Below are 24,307 nucleotides of genomic sequence, written 5' to 3'. Positions count from 1 at the left end.
AACACTTTCTGTGGATGAGTGAACTTTTAAAGATATAATAATGATATCTTTGGATTCTGTATCTAAAGAGAAATAAGAAGATGATCATGATTCTCTGAGCATACATTGAGAAGAGCCATTTTTTTATTTAGGTTACTGTTTGATAACTATATAATTGGATTCAATTGTTTTTCTTAGTGATATTTCAATGAAGAAAAAAATTACAAGGTAGTTATTTACAAAAGAGGAGCACAGAAACTAGGTTTTGTTCTTTCTCTGGTCTTTTTTGGCTATTACCTCTGCACTGCTGAGCTCAAATGCCTATGTGTAACAGAAATCAGACTTTTCCTAAGGAAAACTGACTTCTGACGATCTGACTTTTAATATTAGTTCTGTTTAGTTTTATTTGTGATACCAGTAAATCAATCCAGTCATATCATAAATTTTGCTGAGGTAAAGCATATATGTATATTTATGTTTGTATAACTTTGTATTACTGAGAGATTTGGGACTTGGAAATCTTAGGACTATCAATGAAAAAAATTAATTATGGTTAATCATATAAGAGATGTAGATGAAAATAGCACAAATAGATTGCCTATACGGCCTTGAAGATTTACACACTGACTTATTTGTATTGACTTTTAGTGAAATGTAAGGCAGATATTTCTAGCTTACTGCCTTTGGGTAGATAAAATATTTCAGGATAATGTTGATCTAAGTCTGAATGCATGGGATCTAACAAGCTTTATAAGATTTTTAGTAACTTATTAAAGTTAGTTGTTAATTTGCTCTATATTTTATAATGCATGAAATATTTGTAGTCATATAGAATATATGTGTGTGTTTGTGTGTGTGTGTGTGTGTGTCCACACACAAAGAGAAAGAGGAGAGGGAAGAAGAGAGAGAGAAAAGGAGAGGGAGGGCAGAGAAAGAGAAATCTTAACTGAGCACTTTAAAGAAATTTCTGACCTCACTTGTACTCAGTCAGGGTGGAAGGAAGTTGTTTTCATGCCTCTTTCTTGACTCTCCTCATGGACAACAGAAGCAGCAGATGTATTCAGAACCTTGTGGAAAATATCTCTTAACTTGGGCTGGTCCTTTTTGCTTTATTTTTGGCTCTATCTTGGATTTAATATCTTCCATCCAGATGTCTTATAAACAAATATTTACCTCTGAGAAAAGGATTAGGCTATACATCAAAATGACAAAAAAAAGGGGGATGGGTTGCAAATGAAAATATTTAGTTTGCTCAGGTTAGTTTTCAGAAGCTTTGTAGCATCAGTGGAAATAGGAATTGCATTCAACATTATCAGAATGTAAGGAAACATGATCTTTATTTTATCCTTGAGTGCAGAATGACATTTATGCATTCATTTATTGTTCTGGGCTATTTGCTAGGCCCAGGTGATGTAATGCTGAAGAAAACAAAAATAAAAGCAAACAATTTCCTGCATTAACAAAGTTTGGATGAGAAAAAAGGTATATAATCTAATGGAGAAGACCAACATTTTTCAAATAATCATGGTTATGATTTATAATTACATCCCTGAAATGAAGGAAAACTGATCTATGGGAATGAGTAACTAAAACAAGTAACTCAGGGAACGGATTCTTGAGAGAAATGTCTGATGTGTGAAAGTTTTTGGGTGGTAAATGGGGCAGGGGGAAAGGGCCATATTTCAAGTGGAGAAAATACCTTACAAAAGCCATATAGCAGAGACAGGCAAAATAAGTTCAAAAAACTGAATGAAGTTTAGTGTCGCAGGAGGTGATATCTAGAGGGAGAGAGAAACACATAGAGCTCAGACACTGGGAACTTGTCAGCTAGGTCAGGGATTTTGGTTTTTATCTTAAAAGTACATGAAAATATGCTAAAGTTATTAATGAGTGCAATAACATGATCACTCAGGCTCTCATGTGGAGAGTGGACTTAAGATGCATATATAGAAATGTGGAAGACTAGCGAGGATGTGGTTGGGGCAGTTTAGGTGAGAAGTGTCTTGGCAGCTTGCAATAGAGTGGGGACCGTCAATTTGGAGGGGAAGCAAAGTTTGGGAAAGTATTTAGAAGGTAGATATAAAAGAATTTAGTGATGAGTTTAATCTAAAGGGTAAACAAGAGATATCAAAGATGTTTCCTTGGTTTCTGGTTTAAGTACACAGATGAATGAAAATCTGGAAAAGTGTGGTGTTATGTGAAGGTGTGCATACTACAAAGGGCTGTTTTTGAAACATGAAGGTGGAACTGTTAAGTAAGCAAGCTATACCAATCTAGAGGTTGGATGTGAAGCAATATATATAATTAAGACCAGAGATGATGTTGAGATAACCTGGGCTGAATGAATGAAGCAGGAATACAGGTAGCTAGCAATGAGATTTGATAAACCACAATATTTAATGGCAAAATAAAGCAGTAGGCTGAATCTACTAAAGGACTGAGGAGTTTTCACAAAATCTATAGAAACAGAAGAGAGAAGTGTTATAAACACCAAAGAAAGTGACAATTTCTTCCACAAAACAACAACAAGAACAAAAACAACATAGAATGGCCAGCATACGTCTTGTAAGAATGGATTAGGAATGCCCACTGGTGTGTGTGTGTGTGTGTGTGTGTGTGTGTGTGTGTGATTGTGTCGGTTAGCTTTGAGAAAGCTAAAAAGTCAGTTTAATGGCCTGATGAGGTCAGAAGCGTGACTGAGTGAACTAGGGTAAGAAAATGGATGGAATGATGTATATGTAACTATTCCAGAAATTCAGAAAGTAGAGGAGAGAAGTTACCTTCAAACACAGGCCATTTCTGCCTATCTAAAGATGGAAGAAAATAATTGAGAAAGGGAGTTTAAAATTCAGTCAAGAACCAGACTCAGTGGCTCATGCCTGTCACCCCAGTGCTTTGGGAGGCCACGGCAGGAGAAGCACTTGACACCAGGAGTTCAAGACTAGCCTGGACAAGATAGTGAGAACCTGTCTCTGAAAAGTAAAAATAAAACATTAACTCGGCCTGATGGCACACACTTGCCATTCTACCTACTGGGGAGGCTGAGACAGGAGGGTCATTTATGGTGCCATTGCACTCCAGCCTGCATAACAAAGTGAGACCCTGTTGCTAAAACAAACCCAAAATACAGCATAGAGCAATGCTAATCAGTTGATTAAGTTTCCCAAGAAATCAGACATAACAGATTGGCTTTGACAGAAGAAAAAGCTCCTCTCTGTCACAGTAGGGAAGGAGGTGTGTTGGCGAAAGTGATAAAGCAGGATATACTTGAACTCAAAGCTTAGATTTGTATGTTTGAAAAGGACTTAGTATTTATACAATAATGAGTTTATGCCATTTTACAACTTATTTATATCCAAAAACATAGAAAGGCTGAAGTAGACATAAAACTTTTAGTTTAAAGTGCTTGTAAATCAATTTTCTAGGAAATGCCTTTTTAAATACTGAAAAAGTACATTAATAACTAAATATAATCCACCTGCATAACTTCTGTTGTACTCAGTTAATTTATTAAGTACTACCTATCATAGACTATCTTATTAACTTCTCATCAATATTTACCAGTGAATTATAATAACTGTAAGTCTATTAAGATTTGTTCATCAAACATACTCAAAGCGAAGTTCAATATTTATATATTAATAATTGTATTCTGTACCGATAATTAGAAAATTAAGTATAATACAATATTTTCTCTGTTTTCCCCTTGTCTTTCAACCTTTTTTTATTAACTCTTTTCTTACCACATTTTTATCCGTCCCTATATTTCTTCTCATTTCATATTTTATATAGCTGTCTGAATGAAAAAAAGTATTTGTTATGATCAAAGGAATAATCTGTATTTGGAGATACTTACTTCTCATTTCCCTTGGCAACTACCAGCAAGTTTTGATTAGATTAATGGAGATTTATATGTGATATTAAATATTTCATGATACATGTTTTTCAATATATAATTCATTTTCCCTGATTCCTTGCAATTTTAATTTTGACAGGTGAAAAGCAATAAGGATGTTTAAGTGCTGGTCAGTTGTCTTGGTTCTCGGATTCATTTTTCTGGAGTCAGAAGGAAGGCCAGCCAAAGAAGGAGGATATGGCCTTAAATCCTATCAGCCTCTAATGAGATTGCGACATAAGGTACAGTCAATATTCTGAATCTGCTCATAGTGCCTGCCAGTTATAAACTAAGCTATTAGTTTTCTGGTTTATTATTCACTCAGGAGCACTTATTTCAGAATATGCTTTCAGTAGTTTCCATATTATTTTTAAAATGCACATTTTAATACATGAAATAGCAGTAAATTTGGAAATTTACAATTTCGAGAACTACTTCTTGACAAAGAATAGAGATAGCCCATTAAAAACATAATTATTAGAATTTACCTACAGTAATACTAATAAATTTATAAAGAAGTAAATATGAAACCCAATCTACCAGATAATTTATATTACTCCCATATTAATTGTGATTTTAGAAGATTTTAAACTACATAAGTGTTATGTCCTATGCTTAGCTTTGTTATAAGATAAACAAAAAATTATCTACACTGTCTGCAGATATATAGGTTAGCAAAGGATTTGTTTCCATAGAAATTTTTAGAAATTTTCACAATATGGGGTTTTCTAATGTTGGGCAAATATTCCACTTTTTATGTTAAATGTTTTGAAGTATAAAATAAACTGATATTTAGGCATATAATAAATTATAAACATTAAATACTTACAATAAATTAAGCTAATGTTTTATTTTAACAGCAGTCCATGATACTGAAAATAATATTCTCAACTTTTTATTAAATCACATAAAATTTTATAATACATGTTTGAGTTTTAAGAAAGTAGGAAAAACATCAAAAATACTAATTATTGGAGAAAACTTTATATATTTGTAAAATTTCGTATTCAACCTGTCTATAAGAAAGACTTTTGAAATAAACAAATAGATATTTTTTTCCCTTGGAATTAATATATGCATTTACACTGCATATATTTTTGCTGAAATTATTTTGTAAGTATCAAATATTTTGATAAAATAGCCAGTCTTTACTGGGACTTTTGTGTACCAGACATTAAGCTAAGCTCGTCAATGTATTATCTGATTTAATCTTCAAAGCAATCTTATGAAGAAGTAACTATTTTCATTTTATAGGCAATAAATTAAGTCATAGAAAGGTGAAGGAATTTTCTAAATGCACACATTTATTAAATATATTAATTGGGATAATATGAAGGATAGATTCGATAGTCAACAAAAAAGGAAGTAAGTATAATGTAAAAATATACTTTAATGTCAAAATCATTGTAAAAATTCAGTTACATGTGAAAATAAATAAGTTTTTAAAGTAGCTAGTCTTGACATATGCAATTGGAAAATTGCCCTTAACCTACCACTTTTCAATTATCAATGCTTTCTCCTACCTCATGGACTAATAATCAGTTTTATCCCCAGCTGAAGTTTAGAAATAATAACTCTTAATGTTCTCAGAACACATTATTAATATAGCAATTTGGTACATATTGTTATGTACCCATTGAATATTTATTCTGTGCTGTTTGTCTGCCCTAAGTTATGTGTCTTGAAATGAGGAATTATGCTTTTCTTTCACATCCTTTTATTTCTGGTGCTGTGAACATAAGAGACACTGTTTAATTAAATCAACGGCAGAAAAATGAATGCATGATGATGCTTTTCTGATTGTTCCCTTGCTAAATATCATACCACCGGTTTTAATGTGTTAGTGTATACCTTTATAAACAAACTATTTTCAATTATGTTTGGATGCTAAAGAAAAACTTATGTGTTGAGGTTTAGTAAAGCTTTAAAGAAATAACACACTGAGTTAAAGTTGTTCGAGAAGCACTAATACCTACCAAAAATCATGTAAGCCACCTTCTAATCTTTTATATATCTGTATGTCTTTATGGCTAAATAGAAATAATAAATGACTGTTGGTTTTAAAAGCAGAGACAGAGAATGCCTGGTCATATCTAACTTTCAACCAACTTTGAGCAGAGATGAGATTTGGTGAATGTGTGTGTGTCTGTTTGTGTGAGAAAGTGTATGTTTGACAGGAATGACTAGGAATCCTGGGTTGTACAAGTCCCTGTAAAAACCCCATCTTACACTTTGTACTCATTGTCAACCCTCATATTCAGCCCTCAGGAATTACCTTCTTTTCTCTGACACCTTGAAGATTGTATTAGCGCTTTTATTTCTGTTTGTGTCAGTCAAGATTAGGATCCCAGAAATTTCTGGCCTTCCTTTTCCCACTGATTCCCATTATGAACCCACTGGGTCCATACATCGCATTATTGGTGAGACCTTACCAAACAATGATTGAAAATGACAAACCAAAAACATTCCCTATCAATTTCTTTGATTTGTTTTCATCCACAAAACTCGACACCATTTGTCAAGACATATACTTTACGTATTTTTTAGTTTGTTGGATGTTTTCTTTCATTAGGATGTGAACTACTTTTCATCTTGCTCCAAAATAAGGATAGTATTGGGCACATGGTACACGTTCAATAAATTATGGTGAACGAATGACTTTATCAGATGGCTCTAATAAGGCTGAAAACAAGATAACATATGTATCATATATACATATATATATTTCTATTTATCTAGTTATTAATTAAAATAAGTAAAATTTCTTTTTATTTATCAAAATAAAGTCAACAGCAGCACAATACTTCAAATTTTAAAAATAAATTATTTTAATAGCATCATACAAATTAATTTTCTCTTATTCATTATTTTTAACCTATATGATTTATTTAAATTGCAAAAATGTAAATATTTGTATTTTAAGACAAATAATGCAAAATCCATTTAGATTAGATTTTGCTAATGTTAAATATTACTTACTGACTAGAAAAGTATAAAATAAATAATATACAAAATAGATCTTCAGGTCTGATAAGTCACATTTTACATTTTTCCTAGAAGAATGTAAGTACTTTGAATCTGAACAAAGAGATATATAGAGCTTATTTTTACCAAATATTTGTGTGCCAGCCATATAATGAATCCAGTTTTGGAATCAAAAAGGAAAATATGAGACCTGTTTGTCAGATTACATTGAAATGTTGTAGATACAAATATAAAAATATGCAGGCATGTCATTTACAACTATATGTAAACATAAATGTAATTGAAAATTTGTCTGTATCTTGAGATAGAAATGAATGACACAACAATTTATCATGCTAATTGTAGAAATCTTACTTATAATCCACAGATAAGAGAGGAAGCCGATCATATGTTTTATCCCATGTGTTTACTCAACAAGCATGTATGGAACATCATATGTAGGAATTCATTCACTCTCTAGATTTGTAAAATACAATTACCAAATCCAAATTCCAAAAGTGGATTTTATTTACCATTTTAACTTAAATATTGCATACTCATATCATGCTAGGTGGTTTCATATACATTACTTATTGTAATTTATATAATAATCCTGGGATGTAGGGAATATTATTCCTGTTTATTCACATGGCATTATTAAAACCCAGAGAGGTAAAGTAACTTTCCCAAGGACAAGAGACAGTGACAGAACTAATGAGGTCCTTAAAGGCAGGTAAAAGCAAAGGTAGGGCAGACATAGGGACGAAAAGGCCAGAAAATAAATGAAGACGATGATGATAGTAAAGCAAAATGACATTGACCTCAGGAGAAATATCTTATGTTCTTTCCGTTTGTTTCTCTTGTTCCTCCATAAGCACAACCATAGAATCCCTATGTCCATTTCTGAAATGAATGTCTTCTCCTGATGGTTGTTGCAGTCCTCATTTAGGCCAACCTCCCCATGAAGACTCACGAGGAAGCAATACTTAACCATCCTAATTGCAGGTCTGTGACCCAAAATCTGTGTGTGAGCACAGTGTAGTAACTATTGACAGTCTTGTGCATTTGTGAGAAAGTTCCTTGGACACTGGCAAATTTTGAGCCGTCTTTAGAATTAGTGTACTCAGAACAGCCATGATGAACTTGACTTAACATGTCACTGGGCATTGATTGTATAGCAGGTACTCTGTTAGCTATATTCCATACATTAGGTTACTTAATTATATGAATATTCTCATGGCATAAGTGATTTTATTGCTATTTTGTAAATGGGGAAACTGGAGTTCATAGATATTTACTAATTACTTAATGTCACAGCTGGAAAGCCAGACAGCAGTATTTGGAGATACGCAGTCTAAATAACTTAATAGAGGTTACAGAATGAGTACTTTTGTAGTAATTTGGCCTGTATGCAATGTATTTCCTGTTCTCCCCACATTCATGTGATAGTAACATAGGCTTACATGTCTTGGCACTTTTGTGCTTGGTTAGGACCATGTGTCTAGTTCTGGCCAATGAATTGGGGGCAGAAGTGCCATGCAGTGCCTCTGGGCTGAATTATATCATAATTCACATTGGATCACAATTGTAAAATCTTCTAGAACTCTCTTTTTTCTGAAGCATTGCAAACAGCGTCTGTTCAAGGTGGGGGCTACTTAAGTATTCCAAACTGCCTAAATAACTATGATGAGTAAAATGTCCTGACAATTAGAGATTGTCGTGGAATAAGAACTGAAGGGTTTTAAATCACTTCATTTTGTACATCATTGAGATTTGGGAGTTGTTGGTTATTTCATTAAAACCTTAGCTTTATCTGCAATCAAGACAGAACTAGAACTTAAACCCACATTACCTAATTACAAACCCTGTGCTCCTTTTTCTTTACCATTTTGGCTCCCTGTTTCATTTCTACTCTTGGCCTTTTCTTATTCTCATTTCTCCATTATCCCTTTCTTCTCACTACTTCCTTGGTTGTAATTTTCCATCCCAATTTAACCCCTGGCTATATTTATAATGATGTAATATGTATGTATTAACAGTTCAGCATATTAACATGTATCTAACTGGTTGCTGGTTAAATCCTTTTGGGGTCAGTTACATAGCTTACAACCTTTTTTCTTAACTACAGGGCTGATCACACTGCTACATTGTTTGCTGATGATTATAATCAAAGTCAGGCTTGAGGGAAGATCTTATGAGGACAGACAAGAGTATTCTTTGAGTATACCTAGTGGGACCACTTAAAGTCCTTAAAATGCTTTTATCTCTATTTAACCAGATACTACTATGTCCAACTTTGTAGTGCAGAGCTACCTCCACAAATCTAAATTGACTTATGGTTCTCTTACTTACTAAATCAAAATGTTTATCTGTAAAGGTAGTTACTGAGCAAATGGGGCAAAGGGTGTACATGATTTAATAATTCCTAAGAGGGTTGCTATTTATGATAGTACAGTATAATTCAAAGAATTCCTTTGTGGGATGTGATTTTTTTTAACTTTCGGTATTAAAGAGTGATAGATGTGGATTGGTGAAGAGTGGCAGTAGAGAACTCTAGGGAAAGAGACAAACATTAAAGAAAACATCAAAACTTTGACTTCTTAGAGGGTGTGAACCTTCAGGCAGACCCAGGAGCATTATTTCCTGACTGAGGAAAAAATTTGCTATCGCTTCTGACATATGTGATTGCTGGCAGCATATTCAAGAAAGGTCCTTTAAAATGTTAATGTATTTTGCAGAGGTCAGGAAGCAATTTGGACCACCATCTGAGAGCAAATATGTCCACGGTCAGAGGAGTTAAAAGAATATTAGTTGAAGAATTAATTAACTAAATAGTAAGGATTATCCCAATTAATATATTGATATGTTTATTCTGTATATACCAAAAATGCTGAATATTATTGATAAATCTCATAATTTTTTCTAATAAATTATGTTTGAAAAATTTTTTATTTTTTTCTGATAAATTATATCTCATTATTAACTGACACCATCCTACCCGTTTTTGTGATTGTGCAAGAACTATTGAAGAATAATTAAAAAATCAGAGTCCTAGGTTAATAAGATCGAAGTGCACGTAATAGTTCCGTATATTTTATAAATGGGAAAAATGAATCTAAAAAATATTTGAGTTTTAGCAAAAATGCTTTCTTAGTCATTTAAGAGGCCTAGGCAAAAATCAAATCACGAAGATGTTTGTAAAAGTTTCAGTTATGCAAGATGAATAAGTTTTGCATATCTAATGTACAGTATGGAGGCTATAATTAACACTATTGTATACTCGAAATTGGTTAGTAGGGTAGATCTTAAGTGTTCTCACCACACAAGCACACAGAAAGAAAATAAATGGTAAATATGTGAGGTAATGGATATGTTAATTGATGGTGATGATCATTTCAGAATGCATATGAAACATCAAGTTGTACATTTTAAATATATACAATTTTCTGTCAGTTTTACCTCAATAAATCTGGGGAGGGGAGAAAATACTAAAAGCAACTAGTTTTGTTAGAAATGCTCTCTACCTGGATTACCCATAGGCTAGATGCTTTTTTATTGTTAAAATTAACATGCTAATTGCCTGAAAGGAACTCTGTATTATAATGATGATTCTGTTGACAAGGGGTAGTATTGTTTTTTTCCTGAGGTCCTCTGTCCTCTTTTTACCTTCCAAGCTCTAGTCAGGCAGGGAAACATTTAAGCAAGCTTTACTTCAGTGAGTGACTCTGAATAATATCAAGAATTGTGAAAGGTCTGAGATTTTATCCTCTTTGCAAGCTCTTAAGATAGACTGTCACACATAGTTTCATGAGTAGTGATAGAAAACAGAAGACTCCTGGGTCAAAGACAAAGGACAGTTCATTCTTCACAGTAGTAGCGGTAGCCAGAGTGTCATCATTTGGGCTAGTTTTGTTAAGCCCAGTTTCCACAGGGCAATGCAGGTTACACTAGTGCACACCATAGAGTATGTTACACGAGAAGACCTGTGAGTTGAAGAACACCAGGTCTGTTGTATGAGCCTGTTTGTTCTTTGCTCCAGAGAAAAACATTCTCTTTATTATAGTGTTACGGGGGTGGGGGAGTGGGTCCTTGCTCTCAGAGCTCCCAAGATGGTGGCGGGCCGCTTCCAAGATGGTAGCCGGAGGCTTCCAAGATGGTGGCAAGCCTCGTGTTCTCTGACCTGGGGTTCTTGGCCTCACGGATTCCAAGGAATGGAGTATTGGGCCATGTGGTGAGTGTTATAGCTCTGTTGGAAGCCATTGGTCACGGAAGAGAACTGTGGAACCCAGTGACTAGTGTTCAGCTCCATTAGGATGAACCCAGGCACTTAGCCGTGCAGGAACAATGGCAAGCCTTTAGCCCGATAGGGAGTGGCAATAGGCGCCTCGCTGGATCAGGAGCACAGCAGACACCTTGCTGGATCCGGAGGGATGGAAGTCAGCGGTGGGTCTGCGATAGTGGCAAACAGTAGTGGTGGACGGTGAGCGAAAGCTCAGCTGGAGCCATAACAAACACGGATCAGAAGAGTGCAGTTGCAAGATTTAATAGAGTGAAAACAGAGCTCCCATACAAAGGGAGGGGACCCAAAGGGGGTTGCCCTTGCCGGCTCTAATGCCTGGGTTTATATCCTGATCCTTGTCTCTCCCGCTGTGCTCTCAGGCAATAGATGATTGGCTATTTCCGTACCTCCTGTTTTTGCCTAATTAGCATTTTAGTGAGCTCTCTGATTGGTCGGGTGTGAGCTAAGTTGCAAGACCCTTGTTTAAAGGTGGATGCTGTCACCTTCCCAGCTATGCTTAGGGATTCTTAGTCTGCCTAGGAAATCCAGCTAGTCCTGTCTCTCAGTAGGGGACAGTAAGTGGTCATTTCCTTTGTTCCAAATGGAGATACAATTTCCATCTTACAAGGCTATGAATACACTAGCCTTTTGCTTCAGAGAGAGACATTTTCTGTATGTTCCAAGACTTTGCTATGTAAGCATCCTTGAACAGAGAGATGGTCCAGAACAAATGGAGGTTACTATCTCTGCTCACAAGATGTGCAGAAACTAATTATTAGAGACCCATGGAGAACTGGCTACCAATACACATCGAGAGTACCATGTATTACATACTGGAGGTCACAATTGCCACTAAATACATTTGCTTAAGGCCAAAGCTAAATGCTGTGTGCACAGAGTTAATCTGAAAACCAGGTATTTGTTTATAGCTTCATTCTACCTTTTACCTAGTTTTGTCCTTTTAAGAGTTTTAAGAAAATACAAAGTTTTGTTGACCTTTGAATGTGTTGTTTGCGTGTTTATTCCTTCAAAACAACTTTATTTCCTATTCTAGAGAAAACTGGCATTCACTGGACTGAATTGCTTTGCTTAACTAAAGCAAGTAAATAAAGGGATATATCTGACTTCTAAAATTCTCAAGATAAAGACCTACTACAGAAAATCGTCTTTTGATCTTTGACAATGAGTCCCCAAAACAATATTATTATTATAGATCTGTAGGTGGTATGCAAAAACAGTTGCTCTTTTACACCTTTGTGACCCTACATTAAAATATTTTGCTTAAAGCTTTAAAAGTAACCATAACTTGACAAAATAGAGCTGCTTTCCTTTGCAAGTTTGAACTTTTGAAATGCTAAAAAAGTGTTGCATCAGCATTCTATTTACATCTATTCAACACAAATAAGACAAAGTAGGCAAATAAAGTCAAATGTCTATAGTATATTAAAGCCAAGCTTGTCAGGAGTCCAGATCACTCCGTATATAAATATATATATAAATGAATATAAATATAAATAAATATATATAAATATATAAATATTATATAAATATAAATATGTTATATATATGTATATATAAATATACATATTTGTATATATAAATATGTTATACATATTTATATATGTTATACATATTTTATATATAATATAATATTAAATATATATCTATTTTATATATATAAATATATATAATATAGATGGAGTGGGGTAAGAGAAAGTACTGTGTTTCAGGTCACTTGAAAATATATATTTGGGTGGTAGAAAACATCATATGTGCCAAAGGCTGGCACATAATTGGAGTGATCTGGACTCCTGACAAGCTTGGCTTTAATATACTATACACATTTGACTTTATTTGCCTACTTTGTCTTATTTGTGTTGAATGGATGTAAATAGAATGCTGATGCATATTTATATATATAATTGTTTCAATAGTTGAAAAACTACATGGATTTAACCTTGTTTCCAGGAAGTCAGTGATCCTTTTATAGATAAAGAAGCATCAGAATATTAGGACATAGGTGAGTTAAGCAGGCTACTGTTTATTTTTTTTTTCTGTTGGACTTCCAAAGTCTTTTTACCATTAGATCTCTTTGTCTTTTCTCAGAATTTCTGTGGAAACAGTAGTGCTAGATCATAATTAGCTAAAGAAAAACAATCAACACACCTAAATCTGCATTAATTAAGTACTTTGTGCTTCCACCTATTCAAAAAATAAAATATAGGTGTGGTTGTTTTCAAGAGGCCTCTGTGGATACTCCAAATATGTATATGTAGGAAAAAAGATTATGAGTTAAAAATAGGTGAATGACCAAAGATATGTTTTCTAATCATTGATATTGATCCATTGGCAAGTTGGCATTCACTGTCACTACTTCAATGTGTGAATTAATTATAAGTTATTTTCTGCATGCTTTATTATTAAAAATTCCATTGTGACTTCAATTAGCAAAGCTCTGTGTTACAAATGAAAAGAAATATTCTGGTTTATGAGCTTGACATTCGGCATGTTTAAGAGATTAAAAACCCTACAGTATACAAGCCACAACTGGAAGGGTTTTATTTGTATCCAGTATTACTTATTCCATTATTTCTTGCCTTAGTTCCTTCACATATGAACTGAGTTTTATAAAATAGTAGAAATATTCTTCTATTTTTTTTAATCTAATACAGATGGCAAAACTGAGAGCCTGAGAGGCAGAGATTTTTAAGTTGATGATGACACAGCCACATACTTTTTCAGCTGAGAATGGAACCCAGATTTTCTGTCTTCCAGAACAGTTGTTTTCCTTTAAAGCTGTCTCCTCAAATTAATGCTTTTCTTTAAGTTCAGCTTTTAACAATGAAAAATGCACATTCACTCATTATTTCAACAAATATTTATTAAGTACCTACTACACATGAAGTACTGAATAAAACAGTTCAAATCAAGTTCTTAAATACACAGTTTGACTTACCCTGACTGCTGTTGAAGCAAACATCTCCAATGAATTTACTGAAAACATACCTTAAAACCTTATTTAGATGTGCAACAGAGGGATAGTTCTTCAGGGAGAGCCAATGCAAAGTTTGCTTTATAGGAGGTAGTCTCCATGAAAATAAAAGCAGGTGATTATGTATGTTTGCCGGACTAGGTACAAGAAAAGCATGCTTAGTCTAAGACGTTGAGCTAGCCACCTGGCTGTCTGAAGGCGATTGTGTGTTTATCACCTGTGTGGATTAAAACCATGGCCCCTTTCAAAGGTGGGTCTGTCACTCGTTATACAATCAGTAAGTAGAAACACCCAACAATAAATATCTATTTCCAATAGGCTGTCAAAATTGTGCTCTCGTATGTTATCAGAAATGCCAGCAGTGTGGTTTGCTTTCTCTTGAGTTAAGGGCCTCTTTTCTCTTTCTCACTGCTTTTTTCTAAAACAAACATTATTTTTAGAGAATTTTAGGTTCACAGCTAAACTGAGCAGAGTACAAAGAGTCACTCTATACCCCCTCCCCCACACATGCACAGCCCTCCCTTTATTAACATCCTGTATCAGAGTGGTACATTTATAGTCAATGAATCTACATTGAATATACATTATCATCACCCAAAGTTCATAGTTTGTAATAGGTTCACTCTTTGTGTTGTATATTCTAGGGGTTTTGATGAATGTATAATGACATGTATCCACCACTATAGTATCAGACAAAATAGTTTCATCGCCCTAAATATCTGTGCTTTGCCTCTTCATCTTTCGTTTTCACCAAACATCATATAGTTGGAATCATACAGTATATACCCTTCTGAGATTGTCTTCTTTCATTTAGTAATATGCATTGGAATTTCCTCACCACACCTGGATAATTTTTTGTATTTTTAGTAGAGTTGGGGTTTCACCGTGTTAGCCAGGATGGTCTCGATCTCCTGACCTCGTGATCCACCCGCCTCGGCCTCCCAAAGTGCTAGGATTACAGGCGTGAGCCACCGTACCCGGCCTCCTCTATGTGTTTTCATAGTGCAATAGCTCATTGATTTTTAGTGCTGAATAATACTCCATTTTCTGAATGTACCACAGTTTGTTTTTACATTCACTACTGAAGAACATCTTGGTTGCTTCCAGATTTTGGCAATTATGAATAAAACTGCTATAAACATCCCCATGCAGATTTTTCTGTGGACATACATTTTCAGCTCTTTTGGGTAAATACCAAGGAGCATGATCGCTGGATCATATGGTCAACATATGTTTAGTTTTGTAAGAAACTGCCAAACTGTATTCTACAGTGGCTGTATAATTTTTCATTCCCACTAGCAATGAATGAGAGTTCCTATTGCTCCACTATCCTCACCAGCATTTGGTGTTGTCAGTATTTTGCATTCTGGCTGTCCAAATAGTGGACGCTATTGTTTTAATTTGCAATTCCCTAATGACATATGATGTTTAATATCTATGAAAACAGAAAATGTATTTTGTCAATTGTGTATCTTTGAAGATAGTGTCTGTTCAACTCTTTTGCCCATTTTATAATTGGGTTGTCAGTTTTCTTTTTGTTGTGTTTTTCATGTTCATTGTATATTTTGGATAACAGTCCTTTATCAGATATATCTTTTGTAAATATTTTTTCTCATTATGCAGTTTGTCTTCTCATTCTTTTGACAGTGTTTATTTCTATAGCAGAAATTTTTAATTTTAATTAAGTCCAGCTTATCAATTATTTCTTTCATGGACTGTGCCTTTGTTGTTGTATTAAAAAGGTCATTGCCATACCAGAGGTTATCTAGATTTGCTCCTACATTATCTTATATTTTTGTGGATCATAAATTTATTGTGAATCCATTCTTTCCATGAGAGACATAACATTTTTATTGTAAAGTGTTTGTATTCTTTTTTAACAATACAAACTATGAATAATTCATTTAAATTAATGCTGATAATTTCAAATTGGATTCTGCTTGAAACAGTAGCTTTATGCAATAATTGGACATTTTATACACTTTAGTATTTCTTCAATTATTTTCCTTTTCTTAAATCCCTTGGATGTATGTAGACACTTAGTGTGCTATAGTTAACAATAACTTATTGTGTGTTTCAAAATAGCTGAAAGAAAATATTTAGAATGCTACTACACAAAGAAATGATACATGTTCGAGGTGATGACTATCCCAGTTATCCTGATTTGATTATTAAGTGTTGTATGCATGTATCAAACTATCACATGCACCTAAAAATTTATACAATCATGTCCTAATAAAAAAAGAGAAAAAGAAGAAAAAGATCTTCTATTTTATAGTCTTTAAGTTTTATAGTTTTGTGTTTTGCATTTAGTTCTATGATCCTTTTTGAGTTAATTTTTGTGAAGGATTTAAAGTCTGTGTGTGGATTCTTTTTGTTGCTGTTTTTGCATGTAGATGTGCAGTTGTTCCAGAAGCGTTTGTTGAAAATACTATCTTTGCTCGATCGTATTGCTTTTGCAACTTTTTCCAAGATAGGTTGGTTATATTTATGTGATTTTATTTCTGGACTCTCATTATGTTCTATTGATATGTTTGTCTATTCTTTCATCAATACCAGCCAGTCTTATTTACTATGACTTTGTATAATAGTAAGTCTTGAAATTTAGTATTGCTAGTCCTCTGACCTTGTTCTTTTCTTCCAATATTGAGTTGACTATTCTGGGGGTTTTGCCTGTCTAAACTAAGAATCAGTTTATTGATATCCACAAAATAACTTTCTGGGGTTTTGACTGGGATTTCATTGAATCATTTGCATTAACTCATTGCATCCCAATATTTTTTATACAATGGACAGCCCAGATGTTACATGCATATTCTCTGAGTCTTGAACAAAAGTGTATATTTTTGCAAAATACATCAATATATAGATGCATGAAGATATAGAATGTCATCATCCCCTCAAATATTTCTCTCAGGCCTTTTCTCTATCAATCTCTGCTTCCATTTCTTCTAGGGCAACCAATGTTCTGATTTTTTTTAACCATGATATAGTTTTATCTGTTTTAAGATTTTGATGTAAATGGGATCATACCATATAGCAGATTTATGTAATACGTTTTTCACTCAGAATAATATTGAGATTCATCTATGCTATTTTGATTATCAGTAGTGAATTCCTTTTTATATATCTAGTTAGAGGAATACTACCCAGTGTAGATAACTATGCTTTTTGATTTTTGGTTATTTTTTATCTTCAGTTCCTTTTACTATGATGGAAACCAGATTGGGATTCTTATAAATAAAGCTGCTATGGACATCCTTATGCAATATTTTTGTGATTATTTCAGTTTCCCTTGGGTCGCTACTAGGAGTGGATTGCCGGCTCATAGTGCAGGCATTTTTAAAAATAAGAAACTACCAGACCTTTTTCTATAGGTGTACAATTTTCCATTCCCAACAGCAATGTATGAAATTTCCAGGTGGTCCACATTTTTGACAGTATTCGCTGTTTTGGTCTTTTTAATTTCAGACATTCTGGAGAGTGTGTAGTGTTATCCATTGTAGTTTTAATTTAATTTTCTTGTTAACTAGTGACTTTGAGCTTTTTTCTTTTGCATTCTGACTTTTTATAAATTTTCTTTTGTGAAGGGTCTGCTCAAATTTTTGCCATTGTTGTAAATTGCTTTTCTTTTCATTTTTAAGTTGTTGAAGTGCTTTACATTTTATTAATACTATAAAGTATATATAATTAGTTTATAGGAATACTTATATCATTTATAGCTAATTAAAGCTACTGTTTTCCAGTTTAATATAATTTTGTAGAAAATGGTGTTGATTATGACAATAAAAGTCCATACTTGGGCAGAAATTTTAAACATTTAATAATAAAATAATTGAAAGTTATAACTTGCTACAAGTTACATATGATTAAAATAATTGTATATTTTATTGAAATACACAAGTATTACATATACACACAAATATATGCATATGCACACATATATATACACACCATATTTATTTCGTTAGCATTTCATTGCTAAAAAAAATGGAAATTCCTCTCCTCTATTGCAGTCAATTTATCAGACACTAAGGATAATCAGTTACACCCAATTTAAGATTTAAAACAGTATTTCCCTAATATATTATGCCTATAACTCATTTCTCTGAGAAGATTAAATATACACAAACTAGAAATGACAGAAATAACATTGAAAAGAGTAAATTAAATCTCTAGGAAAAGCAATAGTAAAAAAAGATATAACTGTTGTAATGAGAAAGTATCTCTTGCTTTATCATCTTGTATTTTAGACTTTAACAAGTCTTAAAAACAAACTGCTATTTCATCTTAAAGAATAAAACAACAAAGGATAATCAATCCTACTGAGTTCTACATTTCTGTTAGTATGATGGGTGGCAAGTGTTAATATAGATTCAATCATCTATCACGCATTGTATCATTTTCATTTCATCAATTGAATATTGTTAACGTTAAAAAATTTTTGTATTAATCCTATAACTTTATTTTTGATTTATAGTTATATAGGAGATATATGTGAATACCTTTTATAACATATAGTAAACTTGTTCATACTTAAGCAATATTATTTTGGAAAAAATTAAAGCTACATTACTTGTCCACAAGAATTCTTTCTTTCCTTTGAATGGAGAACACACATTAGTCGAGTTGTAGAGATACTAAGGGAAAGGGTATGTAGGCATCTGTGAGTCACTGCACCAGATTTCTAGTTTTCATTCTGTTTTATGTTGAGCTTTAAGATTACTTGGGTATGACCAAGAAAGTATACGGGAAAATGCAAGACAAACAGAAGGTTGAGCAGCAAGCCCTTTTGATTGCCTACTCCCATTTCACTTAAAGCATTTCTGATTATATATCTATTACAATATATAAGTAATAAATATTTATATTTATATATTGTGACATAAATTTTGTTGGAGGAGAATGTTTTCATTGCTGAAGAAAAGTTAAATTCTTGGATGATTGGTCTTAAGATTCTGCTGCAACAACCTAGTGATTTGTGAATTTTGATTTCAGATGGTTTTTAGCTAGTTCCATGAATCAAGTCTTTGAAGGATGAAGACTTGCAACAAAGAAATATATATTTAAAAATTGAGGATGATTCAGAAATTTTTTTCAGGATAGCAAATTAAATATTTGGAAGCGTTATTGCATTAATTTATAAAACTACTACAAAAGCATCACTGGAAGTTAAAGTTGAAATGTAGCTTATCTGACCACAAGGGTAATATCTTCATTTTACTAATGAAAAATTTAAGTCATTATATGCATGTGTCTGGGTTGCTACAATCGGGTAGTAGTAGACTTGGAAGTAAAACTCTGGTCTTCTAACAAAGGGTAGATAGAGATTCCACACATTAAAGATATATTTTTCTAATGTATTTGTTTAAAATGCTTGATCATTGTACTTACACATGTAACGTGTGTATTTTAAGTACACACATTTCTACCGCAAGCATATTTCTATCAATTCTACTAGAATTTCAGCTCCTATATAAACATTTTTTTTCAAAACTAGGTGTTCTAAGTAACTATGTGTTCTCCAAAAGTAACTACAATATCATTTAATTTTCCCCATGAAATTTCAGCCATTGTTTAAGTCCATCATTATAGTGAAAAACACCCTCTTTAAGAACATAAATAAATTTGGTTTATGTGCTACAGTTAAAAACCCATTTTTCTGCTTAGTGTTCCTCTCTTTGAAAAACTGTTCCTCAAGATTTCATGAATTTTTCTTTTGATTGTTACAATAAAGTCCCTTATTCACCTCCCAGGATTCGACATTCATTGCTCCAGAGAACATTATTTCTGTGAAATGTTCTACTGAAAAAGGATTCTAATGACTAAGTCATTTGGAGAAAACTGCATATTATGCTTCTGTGGAAATTCACAATGCACAAGAGCATATTAAAGTCTGAGAAACATTATAAACTTTGTTTAACCTAGAATTTCCCACCTAAATGGACTATAGAAATTTTTGAACACGTTCTTATATTCTGGGAAACACAATTTGGGAAAATCTGCTCTAGGCTTTAGAATTAACTGTTGCTATGCATATCAGCAGACTTGGCCTCTCTTGAAACCCACAATGTTAAGATCTTATTCAATGTAATTTTATAGTTATACATAATGAAGTATAATAAACTATTTTTGCTTTCTTATTAATCTATATTTTAAAGTAATTTTTTTCTAGTAAGAGAATATTGATGCTGGCTTTTTTTAAGAATTGTAATAGAGAATTTAAATCATGTGTTGGCCAGGTATATGAAAAGCCATTTTTGAAAATATTGCCATCAGTACCCAGACTGTATGACTAAAGAAAAATATTAAAACATACCAATTTTTAAGTTTTAATTGAATTTCTTTATTTATTTCCTGCTCCTTCCTCTGAGGCAAAATTGAAGCAATATAGAGTAAAGTGCTTCATTGTATACTTCAATCCATATTTAGATTTGTATATACTTACAGTGCTACCACTCAGATTATGACAAAAAATATCTCCTGTAATTCAGAAGTTTACTCTTGCCACTTCTGACTATTTACTATATACTGTTGAAATACCATCTTCTGAGGGCAACTACTCTTTCATATATTTCACTATGAATTAGTTTTGCCTTTGAAATTTATATAAATGGAATAAATAGAATCCTACAGTAGGTATTCTTTCATGTCTGTTGTTTTTATTTTTATTTTATTTTTTGCTTAATACTATGTCTGAATGTTGCAGAAACCTATTGTATTTATTACTCTGCAGTGGCCCATTATACAAAATTCATACGCAATTTATTATCCACTCTACTATTGATGGAAATTTGGGTTGTTTCTGGTTTGGCACTATTATGAAATTCTCGTGTATGCCTTCTGTTGGGTATTATATACTCATTTCTCTTGGAATATAATTTTAGGTCCTAAAATTTAGGTCAAAGCTGACATGTTTAGCTTTAGCTTACTGCAACCTCCGCCTCCCAGGTTCAAGCGATTCTCCTGCCTCAGCCTCCCAAGTAGCTGGGATTACAGGCACCTGCCACCACGCCCAGCTAATTTTTTGTATTTTTAGTAGAGAAGGGGTTCACCCTGTTAGCCAGGATGGTCTCCATCTCTTGACTTTGTGATCTGCCTCCCTCGGCCTCCCAAAATGCTGGAATTACAGGCATGAGTTACCATGCCCAGCCTTTAGCAGATAATTCTTGAGAGTTTAACAAAGTGTTTGTGCCAGCATATTTGTTTTTATAAAATATATCAAAATGGTTCTTAATAATTATTTTAATTTTAGCTTTATTTTGTCTACTTAGAAACGATGAGATGTGAGCAGATGATATATTATTGCTGCTGCGACCAAATTTTGAACAAGACACAGAATGATTCATGACTGAATGCTTATAATCCACGTGAAAAAATACTAATATTGACTCTCTAAAATTTCCTATAAAGTTCTTTTTTGAATGGTTTATAAAATGTGAATTAGTATGTAATATCTAATTTAGAACAAGAGTCATTATTCAATTGTAAATTAGCCCAAAATGATAAACAAATCACAGAAGTTTGTGGTTAAAACTTTTCTTAATGACATTCCCCTCTTTAGATATGTGAGGAAACATAGTGATTATCAGTTTAAACTTTTTATAGCTTTTGTTTAAAAAAAATACACACCAAAGTTCCTAACATCTAATTATTTTATACAAAAATAGTCTCTTGGGTATGGCATTTCATATTTGTATATTTTTTAAAGAAGGAATGTGAACCAGCTTTTATCTCTCCTTAATCCCAGCAGGATTGGCTCCAATATTGTGTTTTTCCAATATTTTCTGGTAATTGGTAAAATGATATTTTACTGTGGAAACATTCATTCCTTCTGGTAGAGATTATGCCACTGGAAAACATAGTAACTTCATCTCAGCGAAGTGTTGGGATTTCCCAACAAACATTTGACCTGTTATCTACTATTGCTTAAGTTAGTTAAAATTTTCCAGAGGTGAAAAATTCCTGAAAATTAGAGATTAGTATAGCATTTAAGAAATAAAGAAAGCAAAACACACAAAAAATGAGCACTGCTGTATTTCAGTGGTTTTTCTTTGTATCTATTGTAACATTGAAGTCTTATGCTATCACTACGCTTCTCATTTGCCATTCTAGTTTATCTCAGTGTTTAATGACATTTGATATTCACTTGGTCCTGTACTTTTCTTGTAATTTTGTCTTTATTGATTACAGACACTCACTGAATCTAGGAGTTTATTTCAATTCCCTATGTTTATAAGGTATAAGCCCCTATACTACTACTGGAAAACATAGCCTCGGCTATCTTTCTTTTTTTTTTTTTTTTTTGAGACAGAGTCTCGCTCTGTCACCCAGGCTGAGTGCAGTGGTGTGATATCGGCTCACTGCAACCTCTGCCTCCCTGGTACAAGTGATTCTCCTGCCTCAGCCTCCTGAGTAGCTGGGATAACAGGTGCGCACCACCACGGCTGGCTAATTTTTGCATTTTTAGTAGAGATGGGGTTTCACCATGTTGGTCAGGCTGATCTCGAACTCCTGACCTGGTAATCCACCTGCCTCAGCCTCCCCAAGTCCTGGGATTACAGTCATGAGCCACTGTGCCTGGCCTCAGCTATCTTTTGAATTACGTGCCAGTTGTTAGAATTTTTGAGTTTCTAGATAATGTAGCTTACTTATTCTACTTATCAAACTTTAGGAAAAGGATCTCAAAATGAGTTACTTTCAGTGTTGTATTATTGCTATTCTGAAGAATGTAATTCAGGTGAAATAATTTCTAGCAGCAAAATGATCATCTGTTGGGAAATTTATCTTTTACCAGTTATAAATAATAACAAATACTACTGGCTCCCAACAGAAAACTTATATTTAGTATCCTCATGGTTAAACATTATGTAAACTTGTAGAAAAATATTTTCTTTCAAACTTGTTTCTTTTTAATGATTTAAGAATATTTCGCGAAGGAATTCCAGGTGTATAATGACTCTAAGGGCTTCTAACACAGTGGTTATCAATCTTGGCTAGACATTAGCATCACCTGGAAACATATAAACATGCAGATGCCTGGTACATTTCAATAAAAAATTATATAAGCAGTTCTAAAACTGGAATCCAGCATGGATATTTATAAAAGTTCCTAGATTATTCTAAAGAGCTGTCAGAATAGACAACCATTTTATTAATGTACCTTAGGATTGAATATTAAAAAGTTGTGAAAATATTGATTTGTGTTTAAGTGTTTTAAATTTGGAAATATTACAAATTCTATATGTAATATAGAATTCTATATTTATATAGAAAATATATATATTCTATAAGGTAATCTACATATAGATATACATATATTGTCTTAAATATAAAATATACATATATTCTATAGATTACCTTATAGAGGAATATATATAATTTCTCTCTATATATAAATATAACTAATAAAAGTAGTTCCACATAAAGGGAAATCCACTTTGATGATAACTTTGTGTTGATTATAATTTTTTTATGGATGCCGTTGTTGGAAGACCAAAGAAAATAATAGCGCAACAATATTGATTAGAGAGAGAATCAACTTGTGGTGCATGAGACAGGGGTGGCAACAATATGTACTTACATTAGCAGAGGACAAACAAACTTAAAACTCATCAGGCCACAAATGAAACCTTGGAGGATGAACTCCAATAAGTAATAAGAATAGAACTTCTAAAGAGAATGTTTGGATCATATGTTTCATTAGCATAACTGTTTGCCAGGTTAACTGGGGAAGGAGGGTTGGAAATTTTTCATGAAAACTTGAAGTAACCCCCCACCCCAAAACCCCAGACACTTGTTCAGACTAAGTTGGGTATACTCCTAACTAAGAGAGAATATATTAGTTTAAGTCACAACTGATAGTAGTTGAAGATTATGAAGTGAGATGCCTATCCGAGGTTTAGATATTTAAAACCTCCCAATACTAATATCATTTATGTAAGTGTGTAGCAGTGCAGAGATTTCAACAGTATACAGTAATTAGTCAGCAAAATGGATAATCTATCAAGCAAGAATCTTGAGGTAATTGCAGAGTGCAATGGAGCATATAGGATGATCCTCAATCTGGTCTTAGGGGGCAGGGTGGCTGAAGTGACAATTTAGCTGAAACCTGAAAGAAATAATTTTGGAGTTACTAAGAAGAAGGAGTAAATGTATTCTAAGTGGAAGGCAAAACTTATATTCACAAACTGGATAA

At 33.1% G+C, this 24,307-nt stretch overlaps 1 protein-coding gene across 2 annotated transcripts in view; it reads left to right on the top strand.

Moving 5' to 3' along the window:
- FSTL5 (follistatin like 5) overlaps positions 1-24,307 on the top strand; it is an 816,338-nt gene that overhangs the window by 87,616 nt on the left and 704,415 nt on the right. For both annotated transcript variants that reach the window (XM_016952467.4, XM_016952464.4), the window contains exon 3: positions 3,975-4,116. In XM_016952467.4, coding sequence (XP_016807956.2) covers positions 3,991-4,116 — 126 coding nt within the window. In that variant the 5' untranslated portion in view covers positions 3,975-3,990. The remainder of the gene's footprint in view (positions 1-3,974; positions 4,117-24,307) is intronic.

This window comes from Pan troglodytes, chromosome 3 (genome assembly GCF_028858775.2).
Source record: "Pan troglodytes isolate AG18354 chromosome 3, NHGRI_mPanTro3-v2.0_pri, whole genome shotgun sequence".
NCBI lineage: Eukaryota > Metazoa > Chordata > Mammalia > Primates > Hominidae > Pan > Pan troglodytes.
This window is presented reverse-complemented; position numbering and strand designations above follow the sequence as displayed.